The sequence below is a fragment of the Nannobrachium achirus genome (genome assembly GCF_963921795.1).
Source record: "Nannobrachium achirus genome assembly, chromosome: 13".
Lineage (NCBI taxonomy): Eukaryota > Metazoa > Chordata > Actinopteri > Myctophiformes > Myctophidae > Nannobrachium > Nannobrachium achirus.
The window spans coordinates 57,439,128-57,464,690 of NC_137833.1; the positions used below are offsets into that span (position 1 = coordinate 57,439,128).

The 25,563-nt window shown below is 40.7% G+C and overlaps 2 protein-coding genes across 5 annotated transcripts in view; one reads left to right on the forward strand and one right to left on the reverse strand.

Annotated features, from left to right (window-relative positions):
- Positions 1–1,149: 1,149 nt before the first annotated feature.
- gins1 (GINS complex subunit 1 (Psf1 homolog)) lies at positions 1,150–18,221 on the reverse strand (the record flags this gene model as incomplete). Of its 3 annotated transcripts, XM_080740527.1 has the most annotated exons (7): positions 1,150–1,253; positions 10,576–10,650; positions 12,379–12,495; positions 14,102–14,192; positions 15,670–15,768; positions 16,427–16,491; positions 18,147–18,221. In XM_080740527.1, the coding sequence occupies 7 exons, from the start codon at positions 18,219–18,221 to the stop codon at positions 1,185–1,187; spliced, it is 591 nt and encodes a 196-aa protein (XP_080596653.1). In that variant the 3' UTR covers positions 1,150–1,184. The 3 variants fall into 3 exon arrangements, with proteins under 3 accessions (XP_080596653.1, XP_080596654.1, XP_080596655.1); XM_080740528.1 differs by lacking the exon at positions 12,379–12,495; XM_080740529.1 differs by lacking the exons at positions 14,102–14,192; positions 15,670–15,768; positions 16,427–16,491.
- A 652-nt stretch (positions 18,222–18,873) lies between these two features.
- Positions 18,874–25,563, forward strand: part of LOC308296578 (lysophosphatidylserine lipase ABHD12-like) — a 37,722-nt gene continuing 31,032 nt past the window's right edge. The window contains exons 1-2 of one of the 2 annotated variants that reach the window (XM_080739890.1): positions 18,874–18,965; positions 19,893–20,112. In XM_080739890.1, the coding sequence (XP_080596016.1) occupies positions 19,895–20,112 (218 nt within the window). In that variant the 5' untranslated portion in view covers positions 18,874–18,965; positions 19,893–19,894. Of the gene's footprint in view, positions 18,966–19,875; positions 20,113–25,563 lie in introns of those variants that run through there. The other variant, XM_080739891.1, reaches the window with a different exon arrangement.

The following is a 25,563-nucleotide window of genomic DNA, read 5'->3' on the forward strand; positions in this document are numbered from 1 at the left end:
ATTAGATATATAATGTGTACCAATGTGTTACAAATATCTGAAAATGATCAGGGACCAAAAATGTACAAGTTTCATACTTTTATGAAAAAGATTTTCCTCTCAATCCACCAGACTACATGTGTTTGTCTCCAGTCCAGAATAGGGCATTAACGACTTGTGATTTTTGGAAGTCGACTCAGTAAAAAGTTGAGTTGAAGTCGACTTTATAGTTTGATGATGTCATCACACTGTGCGTGAGCGGGGGGGACAAAACCCGAAACCCTGTGCTCAATTCCATTGAAAAAACACAGTTGGGAAAGGAGAGAATCATTCTTTCCTTGACGATAAGCAATCCTACAGTTTGAATGCTGTACACACACGTACACATGGAGCAAAACATAATGATAAAAGAATTAGGGCTGGGATGCGATTAAAATTTGTAATCTTAATTAATGACAGGCTCTCTGATTAATTAATCACAATTAATCGCATTTTAATCGCACATCGATATTTGACCTGAGAAGCGTTTTTTTTTTTCAAGTAAAACACATTTTGTTGTATGAGTGAATCAACGAGTGTCTAAATTTGGATGCGAAATCTAAATTTCGCATCCACTGGGCCAAGCAAAGCGCTCTGATCGGCTACTTCTCCCTTTGCGTTTGTTGTCTCTTCTTGGTTGGTGCATCGCTATGATCGGTATGCCCGAAACTGAAGGTTCTGTGGTGCAAAAACGAAGTGCGATTAAAATGCGTTAATCTTTTTAATCGCGTAAATTTTCTGTCATTAATTAATCGCAATTAATCAGTTAAAGTCCCAGCCTTAAAAAAAAATATATGTTTTTAGTTTTTTTGTGTTTTTTTCGACTTGACTTTCCCTGGTGAGAGTCGACTTGTGTAATGAAGTTGACTTGTTGAATGTTTTGGTTAATGCCCTAGTCCAGAACTGATAGTTCCCCCAGGAGTGCCGACTAGTGACTACTTCTCTGGGAAACACCTCCCCGAAATAAAATCAGTGTCGCTTAACTATTCAGAAGAAAACCTGAAGTCACAGGCATATCAATAGTTGGGTCTTTATCAGTACAGTCAATGCTTTCATCGCACATTGCAGAAACGAAATGAGAACATTGTATTGTTCATATTTTTATTGTATTATTAATATTTCAAAATCTTTGCCATGGACACATTTCTCCGTGTCACGCCTGCTCATCATGACATCACATGCTCCAGGACGCCCTGACGAATCAGCTGCTCACATTTCCACCGAGGCAGGAAGTGCTGTGAAAACACAAGGAGATAAAGTTGGGTTTTCAAATCCAACGGTTGATTACAAAAAACAACTTAAAGGGATATTTCACTTTAAAAAAAACCTTTGGAAATGTTATTGTCTAATCAGGCTTTTATGAACACCCTGAACAGTGTATGGGGAGAGGCCCAGGGCCTCTCCCCATACACACCCATTGTAACTTCAAACTCCATTTTAACCATGATAGATTCATTCTGGTGACTCATAATACCCTCCTAATAAGTGAGCAGGCTGTGTTTTTTCAATAACTTTTTTCATTTATTTGTGATAATTCTTTAGGCAAATGGAAAAAGATGAATACACTAAAGAATTATTAAAGATAAATGAAAAACATTATGTAAAAAACACAGCCTGCTCATGTATTCGGATGGTAGTATGAGTCACCAGAAAAATAATTGGTGTTTTTAATTAATCTATCATGGTTAAAATGGAGTTTGAAGACACATGAGTTCCGACAAGATGGCGACCGAGTAGGACGCGTTTGTTGAGCTCTGTAGAGGTGCAAAGTTTTCACATTTTTAAGCCCATTTTTTACTGCCTTTATAGTTCTTTTGAGACTTTAAACGCCAAAACACTGGTGAGTGTCTGTTTTTGCAGTTGTTTCGTGTTTCATGCCGAATACGATTAACACGAGGTCGAGGAGTACCAGGTCTCCGACCGCAAACGCTGACAACATGGCTGGCGCAATGCAGGGCGACGCTGACGCTCCGGTTACAAAGAGCATGCTGCGCGAGGTCCTCAAGGAATCACTGAAAGAGTTTATGGATGGTTTTATTCAACCCATGATGCTTGGCTTGGAGAAGAAATTACTGAAGAAGATTGATGACTTCGGAAAGGAGCTGCGTCCTGCAGTCGCCACGCTGAACACGACCGTGGCTGAACATGGGGAGGCCATTGAGAACTTTGGTTCCTCCATGGACAGTTTGCAGATGTGTATCACTGAATTGGAGAGAAGATGTGCTAATCTGGAGGAGAAGCTCGTCATAGCAGAAGACCGGAGTCGTAGGAACAACATAAGAGTGATTGGGATCTCTCCTGGGCTAGAAAAGGCTGACCCAGTGGCCTTTATCCAGTCTTTTTTGCAGAAAACATTCCCCGACGAGTTTCCCGACTCCCCCCCGGAGGTGGATCGTGCTCATCGGACCGGCAATCCACGTTCTGATAAACCAAGGGCTTTCCTGGCAAGGATCCATTTTTTCCGGGTAAAGGAACGCATACTCCAGCTCTCCAGGAAAGCAGGCCAACTGACATACAATGGCAAAAAGGTGTATATTTTCCCCGAATGGGCTGCTGAAACATCAAAGAGAAGGGCAGCTTTCGGGCCAGTAAAGGAATTCCTACGTTCCATCACCGGAAGGAGTTAAATACGGAATAAGGCACCCGAGCAAATTCTGGATAACCGTGGATGAGGCGACTTCTACTTTCAACTCACCCAAGGAAGCGCTGGCCTTTTGCAAGGATAAGTTCAAGACTCCAGGTGCTGCGGACGAGACTCTAGCTACGCAGGATGATGAGACGACAGTTACAGAGAACTAACTTTTACCAGGGACACTTTTGCTTTTGTGATCGCGTGCTTTCAAACACATTCTGCCGATGTGATATCCTTTTGCCTTTAATGGACTGTTGGTAAGCTGGCTGGGACTTTGGAGATGACTTTTACGCAGCGTCTTTCTTTCCTCACTCTCTCCTCCTCCTCCTCCCCAAAGGGTGAGTTGTTAATGTAAGCCTACTTATTGTTTTGGACTCATCATCTGAATTGACGTTGTGTTTTCAAGTGTTTCGTTTCATAATGCCTATTTTATTTGTATTGAAGAATAAGATATATTTTATTTTTTAATAAGATCTGTAAGCAGATGGGTGTTACTCGTTTAATTTAGGTTACCGCAAGGAGAGAGGATTTAGGGCTGATAAAGCTATAAGCATAATTCACTGTCTTTTTTGTTTGAATATAATGGACATTGTTCTTGTTATTATTGTATTCTTTTTCTTTGCTCTTATTGAGCGTTGTGCTGCTTACTATATAGGTCTAGAGGGTTTTATCTCTCTCTGTTAAGCTTTGTCTAACGTGTTCCGTGTCCCGGTTCCGAGCCTGCTCTCTCTCTCGTCTTCCCTCTGTGTCTCTCTATCTATCTCGGCTTTCCCTCTCTCTCTCTCTCTCTCTCTCTCTCTCTCTCTCTCTCTCTCTCTCTCTCTCTCTCTCTCTCTCTCTCTCTCTCTCTCTCTCTCTCTCTCTCTCTCTCTCTCTCTCTCTCTCTCTCTCTCTCTCTCTCTCTCTCTCTCTCTCTCTCTTTCTGTTAGGTAATGGCGGCTATGTTGGTTGTTAGTTTATGGTTCGTTTATGCCTCCTAAAACGCTACTTTCTCGGGTAGGAGGGCGAGACTGGGCTTTGGCCTTTGTATTGAGTAATGTAGCCTACTGTTTAAGGCGAAACAGATATAAATAATATGGTCTAAATTGTGAAGGCTCCGCGGTTCCAGAGACCACTCGCTCTCCCGCCCTTTCTCTATGTCTCTCTACCTATCTCTGCTTCTCCTCTCTCTCTCTCTCCCTGGCTCATTGACTCGTTCTTTTCTTTCCTTTTTTTTTTCCTAATCTTAATAGCTGGCGGATGTACGATCTCGTGGCGCGTTGGCTCTACGTGCTCGTGGATCCGCTGTCTGGGGGGGGGGGGGGGGGGGGGGGGGGTAGTTATTTACCTACTTTACTTGTTGTCTTCTAAGATGTTAATTTCTTGATGGGGGAGAGGGGAGCTCTGAATTGGGGATATTTATTTTGTAGTCGTGATTGGGTATGTTCACTGTTTGAAGTATGGTAGTTTACTGTTTAAGACGGAAACAGACTTAACTAATATGATTGACATTTATCTAAGTTTGCACTGGCCTTTTGGGCATGTACAGGGAGCTGTATATGGCGCAGTATGCATCATGTGTGCTGTGTTGTATATGGTTTCCTGATCATACATAACTGTGTTTTATGTAAATACTTATGTATACAGACTTTTCTTTTCTTTCTTTTTTTCCCCCTTCTAATTAGTAATTGTGGTTTGTATGCATGGATGCATGGGGGGGGCTGTGTGTGGCGCAGTATGCATTAACACTGTGTGTGCTTTGCTGCATATGGCCCCCCGTATGTGCTTTTAATTTCTATTTCTAACTACATATGTAAGTGCATATATGTTTTATATCATATACACTGATTTCCTTTTTTATTTATTTTTATTATTAATATTATATTAGTGCCTTGTCGTGGTGACAGCCTTATTTCCACATATCTGTCACAAGTGTTTGGTTATTTGCATTAACGTGGCTTATAGGGCTTTATCACATTCTAAGTGGGCCTAATGCTGGACTGATTATTATTATTACAGTTGTTATAGTCCCCTCTCTTTTTTTTTCCCCTTTATTCTTTTCTTTTTTCTCTCCCCCTTCTTTACTAGAAATGTTAACATACCATTCTCATTTATTTAAGTGATATGAAGTGGGGAGATTGATCATAATTTGAGCGGATGGAATGTTTGAGAGCTATTCAGCCACAAGAAGGCACTTTTTTGTTGTTGTTTTTACTTTGGTGATCTGTTATATATTTACATAACCACCAGAGGGCAATGTATGGTTACTTTTGGGCAGTTACTTGTTTGCACTCTCTGACAGAGTGAAATGAAGGTTGACTAATAGGTTGATGGGGTGGGGAACTGTTTTTGTGCACTCTGATGCTAATGGGGTTTTCCCCCTCAAGCTTCAATGTTATGTGTTTTTTTATGTTCGTTTGATGTTGCTTTTTCCTTTCTGTTCCTTTTGGGGTTGTTTTGTTTTTCTGTTGGGAAGGTTTGTTGTGAGGGACCAACTAGGAAATTCTAAAATGTTCTACTGTGCTTGCTGTGCGTATGGTTTGAACCACAATTATGACAGAATATAAATTTCTAAGTTTCAATGTAAGGGGAGCGAATATACCGCATAAGCGAACCAGCATTTTGGGGGTTTTGCGATCTAAATCAATTGACTTTGCATTTATACAGGAGTCTCATCTTTTAAAAGAGCATTCCAACCGATTGGCTAATAAACATTATCGTGTTTTAGCCTTTTCAGCTGCTTCTTCCAAAACCAAGGGAGTAGCCATATTGGCTAGACGTAACCTTAGGTTGGATTTTTTGGGTGATTGGTCTGACAGTGACGGGAGGATAGCTGTTGCTAAAATCCGCTTGGAGGGTAAAATGCTAGCACTAGTCTCTGTGTATGCTCCAAATGTTTTAGACAAAGAGTTTTACAAATTACTAACTAAAACCTTATTGGAACTGACGGATTTCAAATTCATTGTTGGTGCTGACTTCAATGCAACATGGCAACATAACCTAGATAGATCCACTGGGGTAGAAAGCAGAGAACAAGCACTAGCCTCTGCAGAACTACGTGCTTGGGCAAACTCAACTGGCTTACTCGACATCTGGCGTTTAATGAACCCAACGGTTAGAGATTTTTCTTTTCTGTCGGGTAGGCATGCTTCATTCTCTAGGATCGATTACGTTTTTGCCCCTGTTAGCTTGTTTCATAAAATTGCCAAGGTAGAGTTGCTCCCAATGTCACTCTCGGATCACAAGGCGGTGCTGTGTGTTGCTTCACTGAAACAGGTTATAGATAGAGCTCCTAGATGGCGGTTTAACACCACACTGCTGCGCGATGCGGCATTTGTAGCTCAGTTTCAAACTGGTTTGCGCGAATTTATAAATATCAATACAGGCTCAGTTGAGGATCCCAGAATTCTTTGGGATGCAATTAAAGGCTTTATCAGGAGTAATACAACCCTCTATGCGTCCACTCAGAGAAAATTAAGGTCAGCCAAACTGGTGGAATTGGAATCTCGGTTTTCTACTTTGGATAATTCTCTCCAAAATAACTTTGATGTTAGTACAGCAACCCAGAGGGAGCTAGTTAAGAAAGAAATTAACTCCATTCTCAAGCGCCGCTCAGAATTTCAAATGAAACGCACAAGGCAAAACTACTATTTTAATAGTGCAAGACCCAGTCACTTACTGGCTTTACGTCTTAGATCCAATGAGCATTTTGCTGATATTGTTAGTGTCAAATCAACAACTGGAGCCATGGTTACAGAACCCAAAGAGGTCAATGCCACGTTTCGTGCTTTTTATGATGAGCTCTACACCTCCGAGGTCATTCACGATGATGCAGTATGCAATGAATTTTTATCCAACATACAGTTACCAACCCTTAGCGAGGCGGATGCGGAAGCCTTAGATAGACCGCTCCATCTGGCGGAATTACAGGAAGCTGTGCTCGCAATGCGTAGGGGCAAGTCGCCTGGTTTGGATGGGATACCCCCTGAACTTTATGCCATCTTTTGGGAAGATCTAGGTCAGCTGATGCTAGACATGTTTCGATATGCAATTGAAAGTGGCTCTTTCTCCAGGGATGTGAATGTAGCTATTATATCATTATTGTTGAAGAAGAACAAGGATCCCACAGATTGCGCAAGCTATAGACCGCTTTCACTTTTGAATTCTGATCTAAAAGTTTTTGCTAAGGTGCTTGCGCGTCGCTTGCAGGGTTTTATGACCACCTTAGTACACTGTGATCAGACAGGTTTCATAGGAACTAGACTAGCCTCTGATAATACTAGACGACTATTGCATATCATCGATAGGGCTAAGGAGCTGAGGACCCCCGCCGCAGTGTTGTCGCTCGATGCGATGAAAGCATTTGATCGTCTGGAATGGTCTTACCTGTGGGCTGTACTAGATAAAATGGGATTTGGTGCTTCATTCATACATTTTGTTAAAGTACTTTATTCTAATCCGTCAGCCATGGTCCTAACCGGTAAGATCTGTTCGCCGCTATTCACGATTGGCAGATCTTCAAGGCAGGGTTGTCCCCTTAGTCCTCTCCTTTTCGCACTTTCACTCGAACCCTTGGCTCAGACAGTGCGTCAGTCTGCAGATATTACTCCTGTTTCGATTAACAACACACAGCATCGCATTTCCCTATATGCTGATGATATTCTACTGTTCCTTGAGAATGCACCACAGTCAATTACTCACGTCCTTCAAATTTTTGATCAGTTCAGTTCCATTTCCGGCTACAAAATTAATTGGACGAAGTCAGCCCTTCTACCTCTAAATGATCAGATGAGATCTGCTATCCTGCCGCCCATAATCCCAGTAGTAAGCCAATTCAAATATCTTGGCATAGATATTTTCCCCTCTCTTCAGGCTATTGTTAAGAACAACTATGGTGACACTCTAAATAAGATTTGTCTTGATTTAGATAGATGGTCATCTTTGCCCAACTCTCTCCAAGCTCGAGTTTCAATCATAAAGATGAATGTTCTTCCTAGGGTTAACTTTGTAAGCTCTATGCTCCCTTTGCCACCACCGCCGCAATACTGGAATAAGCTTCACTCTTCGATATCTAAGTTTGTGTGGAAAGGGAAACGCCCTCGTCTTAAACTTTCTCTATTACAACGTGCTAGAGATGATGGCGGCCTTTCATTGCCCAACTTTAAATTTTATTATTGGGCCTTCACGCTCCGCCCCCTTTTAAATTGGTTTAACCCAGCAAATAAGGTTTCTTGGAGAGAGCTTGAGGAGAGTTTAGTGCAGCCTGTTGAATTGAGAGATCTTATCTATTCAAACATAACTACACATCAATGCAAAGTTCGCTTTGGACCTATCATTTCTCATTTAGTGGCAGTATGGAGGGCAGCTGAAAAGATGTGTAAGATTGATTGTAAATGGAACTTATTTTCCCCAGTGTTCAATAATCAAAGACTTTTAATCGAGGATCGCCCCATTCGCTTTCCAAGGTGGAGGGCTAAGGGGATTCGTACATTAGGGGACTTATTTGATAGAAATGGTTTACGACCTTTTCGAGATTTGTGTGACATCTTCAATCTGCCTGGAAATACCCTTTTTTTCTACTTCCAACTGAGAACGTCCATGAGGACCTATGGGGTCCCATGGCAAGCTCCCCTTAGATTGCACCCCTTCCATGAGTTTATCTGTGATGGTAACAGAACAAGAGGTTTGGTTTCCACCCTCTATGGTTTTTTATTAGACTGTAGTTATGGGCCCCTATCTGTTGATACTGTTTGGAGGAATGATGTACCAAATTTGGACCCTGACTTTTGTTGGGACACAGTATGGTCTAACATTAGGCTATCTTCTAGAAATCCAGACCATCAACAAATTCATTTAAATTTTGTTCATCGGACTTATTTAACTCCCCGCAGACTATGTGCTATGAGGATTTTGAATAATCCCAACTGCACTCTCTGCGCCTCAAATAGTATTGGTACCTTCCTTCACATGGTTTGGGAATGCCCAAATGTGTCGTCATTCTGGAATATGGTTGCCTCAAAACTTTCAACTATTTTTAGTATCAATATCATATCTTCTCCTTCTTTATTTTTATTAAATGACGTCTCACAGTTGCAACTAAACAATATACGCAAGCGCATCTTCTTTGCTGGTGTAACGGCGGCGAAGAAGATGGTAGCTACGCGGTGGAAACCTCCTCATACGTTAACGTTTCGCCAGTGGGCCTTAACCTTTCTAGATATAGTATATTTAGAGCAGTCGATAGCAAGGTTACACGGAGCAAAAGAAGAAAACATTAATATGTGGTCGGACATTGCAGATAAGCTTAAGGCTATGATTCAAGAAATCACTATATAGTGGTAACAGCCTAGCACAGGCATGCACTATTGTACATTCCGTGTTGGTCCGGGGAAAGGGGGTGGGTGGGTTTTCTTTTCCTTTTCTTGTTTTACTATTGTTTGTGTTGTTTGTCTGTTAATTGCATTTTTCTTTTGATTATGGAAAATAAAAATATTTGATAACAAAAAAAAAATGGAGTTTGAAGTTACAATGGGTGTGTATGGGGAGAGGCCCTGTGCCTGGAGGGCCTGGTAACATTTACATCAAATATCTAAATATTGAATCAAGCTAACTAGAAACTGTTCACGGTGTTCATTAAAGCTTGATTAGACGATAAAATGACCAAAAGTTTTTTTGAAAGTGAAATATCCCTTTAAATTGGGATATAATGTTTCTTATTGTAAACCGTACGTGTAGCGTGTGGTCTGCGGCACCGACATTGATGCAAAAACTCAAATTCCCATAATCCTTCAGGAGATATAGTCATCAGGAAATGAAAACCTCTGTTGGTTTATGGATTGATTGCGTTCTTGTTTAAAACAAGCCCTCCTCTACGGACCATAGCAAAAGTACGGATGGCCACGGTTATTGTTCTTCTTTACCGGGTGAAAGAAAAAACTAAATCATCGTCCGTTCCAGGAAGTAATCTGATTACATTTGGACCTAGGAATTAATGATATAACCGACAGTAGATGTGTTAATATTCATGTTCCTTTGATGCATAACATTCATGAGTTGAGAAGACACTTAATTGTCCCAGGAAGGAAAAAAAAAAAAACAGTAGGCAGAATCGCAACGCACTCTATATCTGGGAGCAGGGGTTTTCAAAGTGGGTGACGGGGCACCCAGGGGTGCCGTGGCGGCAGTCCAGGGGTGCCGCAAGATAAGTCTATGATATATGGAATTTATTTGGACACTATTTAATATTTAGTGTCATTTTAAACTTGAAGTACAAAGTCATTTTCTGTCAGTTCTAACCAAAATGGCTATTATCTCAACGTTTTCCTCGCAACATAATCACTAATATATCGTCACTGTCAGGCAGAAACCTTGTATTTCCAAGTTTCAAATGTGTACATCTTTTGGTAAAGCAAAGCCCTGCTTCATCAGACTGTCGCAACGCCTCGCAATGCGAGGCATTGTGTGCTTGTAGATTTGCTGTTTTCACTAGTTTAGTACAGTTTTTAGATGATAAATACAAAACGAACGGTTTTGGACATACAAGGTTTCTACCCGACAACGACGATATGCTATAAATATAAGGTGCTGGGAGTGAAAATTATAATGTAGGGGTGCCTCGGATTAAAAATAATATTTATGGGGTGCCCTGAGACAAAAAAGTTTGGGAACCTCTGATCTATAGGATGCATGATGGATTTAAGTTCTCAATTGCGTTGGATTCCATAGTCGCCAGCACGTCTTCGATGGAAGCATGTCATGCAACAACAACAGACTATCTACAAGCTTACAACACTTGTAGATGGCCTGTTTTAGGTTAGACCTGAGGCCGGACTTTCAAGACTTTCAGTCAGACTTGCACAAATCACATTTTTCCAGAGATTTTATTTTGCTTTAATCCATGAGGATATCAAAACCAAACTCATCAGAATGATCAGATTAAACTTTACCTGGCTGTTTTTCTTCAGCAGAATAATGGTTCCATCGTCTATTTCAAACTCGCCGTGGTCCTTTAAACACCTCACCTGTGGACGACATGAATTTTATTAAAACTTTTTTTTTTCCTTTTTTTTTTTTAACACAAATGTTTTGTCCGTGAAAACCAAGTTAAAGCTCTGTATTGTGACAGTATAATTCCTTGCTGCTATAGATGGTTTGTTGAGTAACAGGGACCTCCTCTCTGGTTCTTTATAAGTAGCCATTCATCAGCTTCAATTGAGTGTTCCAGTTCCAATTTTGACAATAAAAACAAAAAGACCCTATTCTATACTATTAGTTGGTGCGTTTCCGATACCTCTGTGACCGTGGAGAGCAACGTTCTGTTTCTCAGTGGTTTTATCATCTATGAAGGTAAAATAACAAATTGAGCTCCCATGGCCCTCCCAAAATCGTAGCAAAATGTGTGAGAGCCGCTGAAAGTGTGTGTCTCATCCACTTACTATACTACTAATACTAACTAAATACTTACTATACTACTTACTAAATACCCCCAAAAGTCTGCTTTAAGTATCATGTGAGGGGTCTAACTAGGGGTTTTTAATGATTCTGAATCCATTGCAAGCATTTGTTTTGCAAAAAAAAAGAAAAAAAAAAGAAAACATTCCTTGGGCTAAAACGGCCCGACAAAACTATGGTTTAGTGATGAGTCATCACTTTTCACAGTTTCGTGGGGTCCGTTTTTAGCCCAAGGAATTTTTTTCCTGCAAAACAAATGCTTGCAATGGATTCAGAATCATTAAAAACCCCTAGTTTGACCCCTCACATGATACTTAAAGCAGATTTTTTGGGGTATTTTTTCCTTTATAGTATAGTGTAGACTAGAGTAAGTGAATGAGAAAAAAACTTTCAGCGGCTCTCACAAATTGTGCTGCCATTTTTGTACTTTAACCTTCATAGATGACAAAAACCACTGAGAAATGGAACTTAGCTCTCCACAGTCACAGAAGTATCGGAAATGCACCAACTATATAGATATAGAATATAAAGCTAGTGTAACGCCATCAATCGCTGTTTAGATTTATTTACATGCTTTAGAACAGTGGTTCTCAATGTGGGGAGAGGGAACCCCCAGGGGTCCTTGGGGGGGTTCCAGGGGGTCCATGGGTAAAAGTATTGATAGCTAGGCCTAGGAGCCTAATGGACCTGTACCGTTCTCTAACTCCAAGCGTTACTCCAATTCAACTTGTGGGTCTATTTGGATCAGTTAAATTAACACTAAGGATTGTACAGTGCAAATTGGAGTCCCATAGATTTAAAGACATATTAAATGGAGGTCCATGGCCTAATGCATATCAAATGAGGGTGAGAACCGCTTTAGAGGGTGACTTTTATAATGGCACACTTTAACCTGTTGTTACTAGATGTGGTCACTAGATGGCCACATAGGACCTTTATAGTGGTAGAGTCATTCCCATTGTCATACAGTACATCTTATGCATGTTGTATATTAGCTTCAGTTATTTGATATGTTTTTAAACCTTGACCACAATGATAAATGTAATTTTGATAGCATGTCATTTATACAGATGCTAGGTCCATTGTTTACCTGGTATCCTATTCTCTTGAGGCACTGCATTGTCTCACTATGTATGTGATTATTTACCTTGCTTGTTATGCAAGTCGCTCTGGCTAAAAGCGCCTGCTAAATGTCGACATTGTAAAACTATCACTGTCAGTATTTTCAGTCAAACTCAGTGTCCATTTAACTAGTTAACTGGTTAATATCTAGTGTAATTTGGAGTACCACTTCTCACCTCGATGTAGAGACTCTTTGGAGGCTTCATGTCCTGGGTGATGTCCAGGCCTTCCTCTCCCCCTACGGACCTCATGAACCCGGCCAGGGACTTCTTATACTGGTTGAACCACTCCAGCTTAAAGAAAACAACATTATGTTTATTTAAATTAAGTGTTAAATAGGTTTACACTCCCATAGTAATCATTGTCTTCAATGTATGTTTTTCTGTTTTTCAAGGACCTCTTCGCTGAGAGATGAAGCAGGGACAATAGGCTATATTGTATAACATTGTGTTGCAGATTTAACCTTTTCATAGATCGTTATTTTAGATTCCCATTAGTGACTGTCTCAGCACTCAGCAGTGACTATTCTTCCTGGGGTCAAAAAGTGCAATTAAAAAAATAAATAACAACATAGATAGCTTCATAGACTTGTTTGATAGCACTATCAGTGTTGTGTAAATTAATGTTTTTTTTGTTTTGTTTTTTGTTTACACATTATATTTTCTATTAAAATGCAGGATTCATGTTCAAGTGTTTTCAGACATTTAGCCACTTTAAAACCACAATACTAAGTAAAACAATACTAGTAAACCAGACAGTTTGCTCTTTACTTGGTCTTCTCTTTTTTCCTTCTACACCAAACCTCTCTGCCGAAAATAGATGATCTACGTCGAGGTGTTGAGAGCTTGTAGATCGTCTATTTTCAGCTAATGGTCCCTTCAGAATAGGGATGCTGGGGTTCAAGTGGTTAATGTTGGAACATTTTTTAGAACCTCTGCGGAGCCAACACATTAATTACACTCCGCTAGGGTCCTCCAAAAATCTAATGACAAATGGGGACAAAACTATTTCCAGGTTAAGCTGGAGGCCCGAGTGTGAGTGAGCCGAATGAGCAGAGATTTGGGGTATTGGAATTTGGCTACTGAGGAGGACTCACCTCCTCAGGAGGAGGTAGCAAAGGAGACGTGGACTAGACTCACTTCCTCAGTAGGAGGTAGGAAAGGAGACGTGGACTGGACTCACCTCCCCGGTAGGGTTCCCACACATTTTTACCAATTAATTTCCAAAACTTTTCCAGAATATTTAACCGAATTTCCAGGACTATATAACAATAATTCAGCTCAATAACAGGTCGCTTACTCCTATGCGCAATGCCCAAAGACAGGTAGTGTATGCCAGTAGTTCTCAACCTTTTCAGGCTGTGACCCCCGAAATAATCATGTTTTAACTGGGGACCCCCACCCTGACGAGCACTAAGAGTTGAGGAATTTTCTATAACACGGTTCTATTGTGAAAATAGCAGATCTACATGCTCACAACGCCTCACGTTGCGAGGCGTTGTGAGCATGTAGATCTGATATTTTCACAATTTCTGCCTCTAATATTTGACAATTTGGCCCATGTTTAATTTGTCATTTCAGAGGTGTTAACAAAATCAATAACCAAAGACAATGCATAGATATTTTTTTCCAGGACCTTCCAGGACCCTTGTTAAATTCCAAAACTTTTCCAGTACTGGAAAAATATTTTTCTAATTTCAAAATATTTCCAGGAATTTCATGACAGTTGGAACCCTGTATAGTAGCAAAGGATATGTGGACTGGACTCACCTCCCCAGTAGGAGGTAGCAAAGGAGACGTGGACTGGACTCACCTCCTCAGTAGGAGGTAGGAAAGGGGAAGTGGACTGGACTCACCTCCCCAGTAGGAGGTAGCAAAGGAGACGAGGACATGGACTCACCTCCTCAGCACACATGTGGAAGCGGATGTTAGGAGGCAGGACGCTGCCGTACTCCCACCTCAGCGCTCGGATACGCAGCAGCCTGTCATACCTGGAATACATCATAACATACATTATACATGCATAGTGTATATTCCAAACTAAACAATGATACACCCAGCAGTCTGTCATACCTGGAATACATCATAACATACAATATACCAGGGGTTTTCAAACCTTTCTGACTCACGGCACCCCTGGACTGGCATCACGGCACTCTAGGGTACCATGGCACCCACTTTGGGAAACCCTGCATTATACATACAGTACATACATAGTGTACATCCCAAACTAAACACTGATGCCTGTCTGTGATACGATACCTGGAAGACCAACTAAATCACTGGCTCATAATGGCTCTTTTCCGTTACAACAAAAAAGGTAAATGCTAAATGGGGCATTTCTATAGTGCCTTTATCCAAGGCGATTTACAGAGATTGTGCATTACATTCACCAATTCACCCACACATTCATACACCGATGGCGGAGGACACCGTGCAAGGCACCAATGTGCTCACCGGGAGCAACTAGGGGTTCAGAGTCTTGCTCAAGGACTCTTCCACACTAACTCTGGGGGAGCCCAGGATCCAACTGGGAACCTTTCGGGAACCCTCTGTGTTCTAATGACGGTTTCTCTACCCCCGAGCCACTGAACCGCCCCCAAGTGAACCGTGTCGCGTAACAGGTTCTGGATGGGTTTCTATACTCTACACCAGTGTTTCTCAAACTTTTACATTTCAAGGTCTTCCCTCAACTCTGACAGTATACAAATGGAACCAAATGGACCCATAAGGGTCCATTTGTATACTGTTAGAGTTACAGACTTGTATGGGTCAATTTAGACCCCCTCTAAAGGAACCCACAGAGTCCCTGAATCCGCTTTGAGAAACACTGCTCTACATTGACGGCAGTGGTTCTCAACCTTTTCAGGCCCTGACCCCCCAAAAAAGAATCATATTTGGACTGGGGACCCCCCCACCCTGACAAGCACTTGGAACACTTGGAACCTCATCTAATAGTTTCCTAATACAGTTGTTTTTTGTCTCCACCAGCCGAAGGCTGAGGGAGAGTATGTTTTCCCCTCCGTCCGTCCGTCCGTCCGTCCGTCCGTCCGTCCGTCCGTGCGTCCGTGTGTGCGTCCGTGCGTCCTCGCAGTTTGTGAACAGCTAATCTCAGTCACCGTTGGCCCGATCGCTGCCAAACTGAGCACACACACTCCCTGGATGCCAATCTAGAACCTCTGCCCCACATTTTTCAAATCAGCCTCATGGTGGCGCTATAACAGGCCGATTTGTGTGGCCTGGTTGTTACCAGCTAATCTCCGGCGCCGTTGGCCCGATCGCTGCCAAACTGAGCACACACACTCCCTGGATGCTAATTCAGAACCTCTGCCCCACATTTTTTAAATCAGCCTCATGGTGGCGCTATAACAGGCCGATTTGTGTGGCCTGGTGGAGACCTGTGCTCGGAAGAGCACTGCTTCTAGTTTATTCTGTTTCTGTAAAGCAACATACGACATCCATACATACAGGTAAGCCGTGAGACAGCGTTGGTTCCTCAGTAGACAGCAGTGACGGAACTTAATGGTCGGAATGAGTTCAGCTCTGCCTTCTGATTTAGCCTCGTTGCTATGAGAGACAGAGACACAGAGACACACACAATTAGGGTGGGCGATATGGAAAAATACAATATCACAATATTTTTCCAAGCGGTATCACGATACACAATCTCATCACGATTCCTTTTTATGTTGGTTTTTATGGTTATTTTTCAAGTTACTTAACAGTACAACCACCTACAAGGTAACAGAAAATAAAAGAAAAAGGAGTAACAGACCATTTAGACCAGTGGTCCTCGAAATGGGGTCCAGGGACTCTCTGGGTTCCTTTTGGGAGGTCTATATTGACCCTTAAAAGTATGTAACTCTGACAGTATACAAATGAAACCAAATGGACCCGTAATTAATTTGTATACTGTACAGAGTTAAGGGGAGACCTTGACATCGTAAAGTTTGAGAACAACTGATTTAGACCAAAGTGCAGGTTTAAATGAATTCTGCAATGAATCTCTGTATTAACAATTCAACAGGATTATTTTACAAGGCTCCCTCATTGTATCATGATACATACGATATCTCTGAAAAGGCATATCGTGGAGACATTGTATCGTCTTAACGATATTTATCACCATATCACCCACCCCTCCACACAATGTCATTTTTAAAGTATGTTCGAGAGAGCGATAGGTGCGTGTCTGTGTGTGTGTGCGCGTGTTGTGTGCACTCACACATCAGTTTGGTTCTGTTCATACAAGGCCTTCATCTCCTCCAGAACTTGACGGATTCCATCTTCCTGTTAAGAGCAGAGGTCTGACGTTAGTTCTCAATCAATCAATCAACTTTATTGTCACAACACAATAACAGGTGACAGTGAGGTGAAACTCTTTGTTTCTGCAGGCTTCCCCGTTTGCAGCTCAAGGAGCAAAAGAAAGAATTAGCCGTAAAGAAACAAAAACAAGACCGCACACAAAGCCTGAGAAAGTACCATGTTAAAAATCATTATCTACCCTGAACAAGGCAGTTAGTTGCACTGCCGAGATGTCGGTTTATTGTTACTCTGTGTCCTACAATAAAACTTTTGTCACTTTGGCTACGTTGTGTGCGACATCTCCTTGAAAAATCAGTATCTTGTCATTAAAAGGAGGTCCTAAATCACATGTGGTGCATTCAATATAGTGCATGTCAGTGTCATGTTTTTTTTTTTTTTTTTAGTCCCAATGGAAGTCCTAAAATGCATTAAATGTGCATCAGTATAGTGCAAATCAGTTAGGCACAGGCAGCCAGGCTTAGGTTTTGTCCAGCAGCCTGGCAGTTGCTAGAAACACAGTCACTTGTTATGCTTGTGATACTCCCTCCCGGTATCACTTGACAGGTTGATCTATCTAGGGACACACCCCATCTACACACTGGCCTCTGGGGGACTTAGGTCACTGTCAAGTTTGTTTTGTGTTGCAAATTGGTTTTAATCATTGGAAAACAGACGGTTGTTTTCCCTGTTGCTTGTGAGAGGAGCTAGATGGAAATAACTAAAATCCTGGACATGTTTGGTTCTTCTGATCCTCCAAACGCATTCATCGTCTGATTGGATGGTTATTTGCTTCTAAACTAAACTTAACTAAATTAAAGTAAACTCCATGTAGACAATCAATCCAAATCCATATTGATTCATGGAGGGGAGCAACAGTAAAAAAAAAAAAAAAAAAAAAAAAAAAAAGAAACTTGCTTGCAGTGTTGCACAGTAGAATTATTATATTCCCAACTTCTGTTCCTAGTAACATAATGTAAGCCACATCTCTGCCTGATGGGACCAGTTCTAGGAGTTTTAATAGAACAAATCATTATGACCACAAATCTGTCTAGATAACTCCTGCAAGTAATAAAGTTAATGGATAATACAGCTGTATTATTCATTATATGCACTGCATACTGTGTTCAGTCTGTCAGTCATTCAATGTTATGTCATGAGTTAAAGAAAAGGATCTCAATGTAGGCTAAATAAGCCACAAGGATCACCTGAGTTTCCTTTTAGTTGACCTTATACCAGTGAAATGTAGGCCTACTGTCATGAAATTGTATGCAAACGTCTAATAACTACTTCAATCCATCAAACACACTTTATTTCTGGAAGAACAGGACACTTAGGCTATGATTGTTATTATATATCATGTTGATCTAAAAATTCAGGTTGACAAACTAGAAAACTGATGTTCTTGACACTTTAGGATATCCATAGACATTCTAACCAGAAATGTAACTCTCTACATCTTTGTTTTGCAAACATTCTGATTTAGAGATTGCTTCACTGCGACAGTGTTTCACTGACATGATAGTAGGATAATAGGGGCACCCGGATAATAGACCTTACATTGAATTACTGATCATTAAGAATGGATAAGGAAAACTTACACTACAATGATTCCTTGGCTGATAACAAACATGATCACTTACATTGAAGGCAGGCAGCTGTCCGTCACCCATCCGATGAAGTTCCCTGATCAGTTCGATTGATTTCTCACAAAACATCCTGACTGAAGTGAAGGTTTAAACTAAGTTACTTTAATGTGTAGTTACACGCTGTCCTCTTCTGTTTAAAAACCTGTTTATCTTTATAAACACAGTTATTGAGGAACCATGGGCTTTTCGCGGCAAAAAACTCGCTCCTGAAGCCTTGTTATGATCACGTGACTGTGTGAGTTACACCGGAATTTGTGACCCATCGGAATGTGAGACTGCTGTTCCTTATTGCTGTAAAATGACATTGATGTGCAAACTCTACAAATATGGCTTGAAGAGAAATTAGATATTTAACTAATGACAACAGCAGATCTACCGCGTTGTGAGCTTGTAGATTGGCTATTTTCACTACTTCTTAAACATTTGTTTTCTAATTTATGGAACTTCTACGACTTTCTTTTATTTAGTCATTGCATTACTTAGGGAAAAAAATCATTGCATTTTATTGTTTATTGTTTGTAACGACATGTTTTGCTTTTTTGGGGAATGATTTTTGAAATAATAATTCAAAACAAAATGTAGGAAACAAATAAAATCCCTGGCCTCTGGAGACATCATTCTATAGGTTGTGGGTTTCGGTGTATCGCAGGAAACTACGGATGCTGACGAGTGTCAAGTCTGTCAACCAGCTCTCGAAGTCTGACACAAGTCCACTGTCAGAGGCAGTTGTTGTGCTTTCAACAGCACTCCACTACTTTATCACGTTTTATGACGACAATGTCGTGCCGACCAGCTAATAGCTCACATGCCAAGGTAATTCATGAGCTTTTGAGTCATATGGAATGAAAGTGGACTCTAGGTTTCTGTCTCTTTGTAGAGACAGACTATACTGTGTTTATTTTAGCAGCAGAAAGTTGTCAGACAGGTTCTCTATTGACGCAAGCAACCTAGAACGTAAATGTATGTGTATCGTTGACATTGTAGCTTTGTAAAAATAAATACATGCTAGTTGTAAATGTACTGTAAAACCTGGAGTTTAAAATGGTTCATTTCATAATACAGTGGTTTTATTATTTAGTTTAAACTTTTGTGATATAAGATAAAGTGAGGCGCTAAACTAAACAACCAAGACTTCCGTTGGTGGACTTCAGAATAAAACCCGTGCTTGTTAGGAATGTTTTGTGAACATTCAGTAAAAGACAGATGCTTTTATATCCTTAATAATTGGTATTTACATTTACATAATCCTATATTTAGTTCAAATGAACCCTACAGAATACAAAAGATGTACAAGCTGCATATGCTCCAAAAACAGGCAGCTTGTAGATTTTTTTGTATTTTTAATTTTTCCCTGTCGAGCTTTGCGGCTCGCCTCCGGTTGGCCGAGGCGAACAGCCAATGAGCGTCGCTGTTGACGTGATCAGCTGGTCTCTGCAGATCAGATGCAGTCACACACACAAACACACACACATACATAACCTGACAAACACACATACATACACTCAGTGTGGTAACAATGTAACTACATAACAACACTGGAACAGCACACATACGATCACCACTACCTGAACCACCGGCAACAACATCAAACCGAACCAATCGCCCTGGACACCAAAAAGAAGAGGCTATTTTATTTTTTTAATTTTATTTTTTAGGGGGTTTCGCTTTTCCCCCCCATATTTTTTTAGTTTCTCACCCCTCTCATTTCACTGTACCGCTGTTCCCATCTGCACTTTGCAGTGATGCGACAGCGGACCATCGCGGACCACCACCACCACCACCCCGATGAGCTGAACTGCTGTCAACACGTCAGGCAGGGACTCGAACCTCCTCGACCGGGTGGGTCCGAGTTGTTGTTGAGCCCCCCGAAGACTGCTGCTGCTGCTGCTGCTGCTGGGACGAGCACGGGACTGGGAGCCCCCCTGCTCCACGACGAGAAGATGGGCAGACCCTTCAGAAGGTAAACATAAGAGATCTGTGTCCCTGCATGGCAAGACTTGGCCTTGTCCCATGGCAACATTTTGGGGTTTGTTGTTTTTATACATCGGTTTGATTGATTGATTGATTGATTGATTGATTGAAGAATTTATTAGAAGTTTGCAATAGAAAAAAGTACAGTTTCATCACTTTCATGACAGTACAAATCACTGGTACAAGGTCAACTAAAAGGATACCCTAGAAAGCCGAGGCTTATTTCCACAGGAACCACACAGTATCTCATATAACATTGAAAGACAGACGGATAGAACATAGTACTTTATCTAGGATAATATCATTTTCAAGAGCAAATGGAAAAAGTAGTCAAATAATTGACTTACGTAAAAGTATCAATACTGCAACGTAGAGATATTCTGTTACAAGCAAACGTCTGGTATTCAAAATGTACTTGAGTAAAAGTACACAACTTCGCGACGCATTGTGAGCTGAGCTTGTAGATCAGCTATTTTCAAATGGCCAAAATGTACACCTATATAGGGCTAATGTAAGTTTTGTAATAATAATCAAAATCTAAAAGTAACTAGTATCTAAGGGTTTCAAATGATTGTAGTGGAGTAAAAGTACAATATTTCCCTCTTGAAATTTTGTGGAGTAGTAGAAAACGTACTGAAAATTGGAAATACTCTAGTAAAGTAAAAATACATCAGAATTGTACTTAAAAAAACATACTTAAGTAAATGTACTTAGTTACTTTACACCACTGGTTTTATATAACATTATAATGCTTTGATGACCCAGTTCCTGAATGTCAGTCTCAAGGTTTTCTTCAGAGTATGTAGGCCGATTACAGTACATTGATTTACTATGATGCTATGACATATCAGGAGTTCACTAGTGCCAGTGGTTCTAAACTTTGTTTATTTTCAAGGACCCCCCTTTACTCTCTGAGAGTGTACACATGGATTTCTATACACTATCAGAGTTACAGACCTGTACTGGTCATTACTTCTGGTAATATTAGTGTCCACTAATTTGCATGTCCATGGCAAATGTTTTATTTGGACAACAATGTCCACCTCAAGCCAGCATGGCGATGACCCTATTTATCTACCACAGGAGTCTTCAACAGGGGGTCCGGGACCCCTAGGGGGCCCTCAGAGTTACTGCAGGGGGTCCTCCAAATCTTTGTGTGACTTTTTCTCAGCATTGTGAGCTTGTAGATCGGCTATTTTCGGCAAAGACTTTTGGTGTAGAGTGGAAAAGAGCAGAGTCAGCAGACTAAGTACAGAGTGAAAGGTCAAGTTTATTAACTGCAGAAACTTTAAGATACTCTATTGGAGCTGGAATTACCGTGGCTGCTGGCACCAGACTTGCCCTCCAATGGCTCCTCGTCAAAGGATTTAAGTATTGACGGTTCAAGTGGTTTAATATCTGAAAACACAAATTGACATGAATCGGTCACACAAAAAGATACAATGTCAACTGATTGTACTGTGCAATTGTTTGTGTTATAACCACTTGAACCTCAGGCAGCATCCGTATTCTGGGAGGGGGAACATTAGCCTAAAAATAGCTGATCTACAAACTCATAGATTGGCTTTTTTTTTGCTTTTGCAAAGAGACTTGGTGTAGACTGAAAAAGTGGTCAGACTCAGGTCCAGTTTACTAACCTCGCGTCACCAGGCTTTCTCGTTGACGCGATTTACAACGGGCAGTTTGATCTGGACTAGGCGTAAACCACAAGCAGAAGAAGCGGTGTTGCTTTGTTTTGGTTCCCCAATCCCTATTAAAATGCTTGGGTAGCCTATAGTGTAGTCTTGCCAGTCGCTACGAGTTGGTCTAAAAGATGCATATACCAAACAACATTTCCGATTTCTCTTTTGGGTCACAGGCTAAACAGTTTGGGAACCACTGTAATAAGGGACACATCTTTTAGTTTCCAATCAACCCGTTAAGAACTGAAGCCAAAAAATACAAACAAAAAACGAATGCCTTCTAAATCAGCAGTTCTCACACTCACAAATAAATAAATTGCAGATGTCCGTGACGTGCTGCAAGCTTGTATATATGCTATTTCTCAATAGCCAATGCGATTCTTTTTAAAATCTAAAATTACACAGAATGATATGCTTTGCCGGTTTTAATCTGGGTCAAGGAACAAACCGTGTCCCCTTCATCGGTTCAATGAAGGACACAGTGTCCAAACAAGGGACAATTCCTTTACTTAAAGGAACGGTTGGTTGGCAACACTAGTAGCCTGTCCAGACCATAATAATCCCATTAGTGTCATTAGGTGTGCTGACCCACTGGGTCTGGTTGCTTAACACTCAGGGCCTGGAATTAGGTCTGCCTTAAATCCACACGGCAGGCAGTAAAACCCTCAGTCTTAATTTAACTCTTATTACGGTCCATTTGGTTCCATTTGGTACCCTCTCAGCGTTTCTGTGAATTAACACTTAAGCCTGCTAATGGATTTATGCTAAGTAGAAATGGAATGAAGTTCTTGACCTCTCATAAAACCTCTGTTGTGAGTGAAACAGAGTTGCACTTTGTACTTTTGTTGGACAGTTTTCTTTTCTCCCCCATCTACTTACACCTGAATCGCTTCGCCCCCCAAAATAGCAGATCTACAAGCTCACAACAGTGTAGATCTGCTACTGCAGGGATCTTCAACAGGGCGTCCGGGACCCCTAGGGGGTCCTCAGAGTTACTACAGGGGAAACGTCAAATCTCTTTGTGTGATAGAAACCTTTTTTTCTCCTTTTTTTATATAAACCACTTGAACCCTAACGTCCATATTCTGAGAACTTTAGCCGAAGAGAGCAGATCTACAAGCTTGCAACGCCTCGCGCTGCGAGGCGTTGTATGCTTGTAGATTGTCTCAGGGTTCAAGTTGTTAATACTATCTAAATGGAACAAATAAACCAAAAAAGAACAACAGAAAATGTAATTCTCAAGTACAAATGGAACCAAATGAACCCGTACGGGTCCAAATGCATGTGTACACTCTCATAGATACTTTAAAAGTAAGTACATAAATACAATAGGCAGAGCAGAATATATTGGAACAATATCGGTCCACCTTTGTCCGATTTGGGGGGTGGCATTTCTGCCTTTTAATGCTGGGTTTTGATGTGAATATGTCTGAGTTGTAACTGTAAGGTCCTTTAGTTGTCATGATACTCTAAAAGTTAAATATTCAATTCCCATGGCTGTGTTGTGTTTTGATCATTTCGTTTTTTACATTATCATAATAACAATGCCATTGAGCTAGTATTGAGAAATACTGTGTTAATTTAACTAGTGTTGATTTCGTCGACTAAAAATATGACGAAAAATGTTTGTCGACTGTGTTTTTTTTCACTGACGAAAACTAAATAAAAACTAAGCTGTGGTGACTAAAACTAAGACTAAATATATTGACAATTTCGTCAACAAAATAAAAACTAGACTAAAACGTTAGGGAGGGACTAGTGGAGAAGAGAGTCATTTTATGTTTGGTTGCTCTCAGGTGTTGCATGCTGAAAATAGCCGATCTACAAGCTCACAACGGGTCGCGCTGCGACGCGTTGTGAGCTTGTAGATCTGCTATTGTCAGCACACAACCAAGTGTAAAATCTGTCATTACGATGCCATCAAGGCCTGCCAAAATACATTTTTAGTCTAAAATTAGACTAAAACGAATACTTTTCAGGTGACTAAATCATGACTAAAACTAAATGACATTTTATTCAAAAGACTATGGCTAAAACAAAATCAAAATTTGCTGTCAAAAACAACACTGATTTGGACCCCTGGTGTTCCCCGAAACTCAGACATTGAGAGGCAGTGACTTTGAACACACTTCTCTTAAACTTGAACAACCAGCCTGGTAGAGCCATGAGGTCCATGAGGCTTTATTAATCCTTTATTCATGTTGTGATGAAAGCTAGCAGACCCGCTTTGTGTGTGCACACGCACGTGTGTGTACTGTGTATGTGTGCGTGTGTGCGTGCCAGTGGTTGCACTGGTCAAACTGGCATGCAAAGCGAGTTACAGTATCGCTCCAGTTATGAGGAGAGTGTGGGCTGTGTGTTAATATATGTCACACATAAAGCCTAAACAACAATGAGTTTAGAATGTACAGTAAGGTGTCATTTCAAAGACATGTCAGGAATGGGAGGGGCGATCTTTCTGTGTCTTTCGGTTCTCATGTCGGGGCCCCTACTGGAGTCGAGTGCTACTTCTAGGTTTGGTGATTGTATATTTAGAACTCAGGAGGCCCAGTACAAGGTCCCTTCTTCTGTCTTGAACGCTATATTGTACAGTAGATGTAGTTGGAGCAAGGACCTTATTGTTGGATAGGAATTTAATTTCAAATGTTTGTTTTCAACTGAGTCAATTCAAGACGTTTAAGTGTGATTCAGGAGTCCCGGGTTTGGTGTTGGCTAGACCACACTCTCACATCCCATCGCAATTTAGGCTAGTTTCAGTTAGAAACTAGCAGTGAGTTTCCTATGCTAGTGTCAAGTTTAGTTTGACTCTTTATCTGACTCTTTATCGATTAACAACTTGAGCCCTATTGTGAACATCCACAAGTTTACAACCAATGAATCGCATCATCACTAAACATTGTGAACTTGCAGCTCTGCTATTTTTCCAAAACCATTTGCCTATTAATCATTTTACACTAATACTTAAGAACATGTCTTAGACAGCAGGCATATTAATAGCGTTTCTGTATGCAGTCGATTTCTGATCAAAAACAGCAATTCAAGATAAAAGAAAATCGTTTTGGTTTAGTTTTTATTAGTTTCAGTTTGATTAATTTCAACACTGCTGTCTAACCCAACAACACTTTGTTAAGGCATTTGAACACATGCTTGTTTTGATCCCACAGTGGAAATCAATTTGCCAGGCAGCACAGAAGTATTAACCATGGATACAGATACAGCCTGAGAGTTGCAACAAGATACTAATAGTAATGCTAAAAGATGCAAATAGATGCAGTATCGGTATCAACAAAAAAACACACCAGTGATAAAAAATAGAGTATCATTAGACGATTAGAGTATTGTCATGTAAATAGACATTAGCACTGCAATGACTGCATTGAATCCCATTTAGAGCAACAACGAGAGTCTTTTTTTCCACACACCCAGTTTCAGTTTTTAGTTTGACCAACTGAAACTGGGTGGGAAGGCATCCTTGTAACTTTAGATTTTAGCGTCAGCTATCGACAAATGGCAGGTATACAAGCTTGCAGCTTGTGCATCCAATATCTTTTTTTTGTGTGTTGAAAGAGAGCTATACCGATTTAGAAGGCATTTGTAGAATCAACACATCTGTGTCACATAACTACTTTAGCCATTGATTTGGCTATTCAAAAATAGCAGATATACAAGCCATGAGCTTGTAGATCTGCTATTTTTTTAAACGTGAAAATGTGTGCAAATCTTTGAATATATATTCCTTTAAAGCGAACAAATCTTTT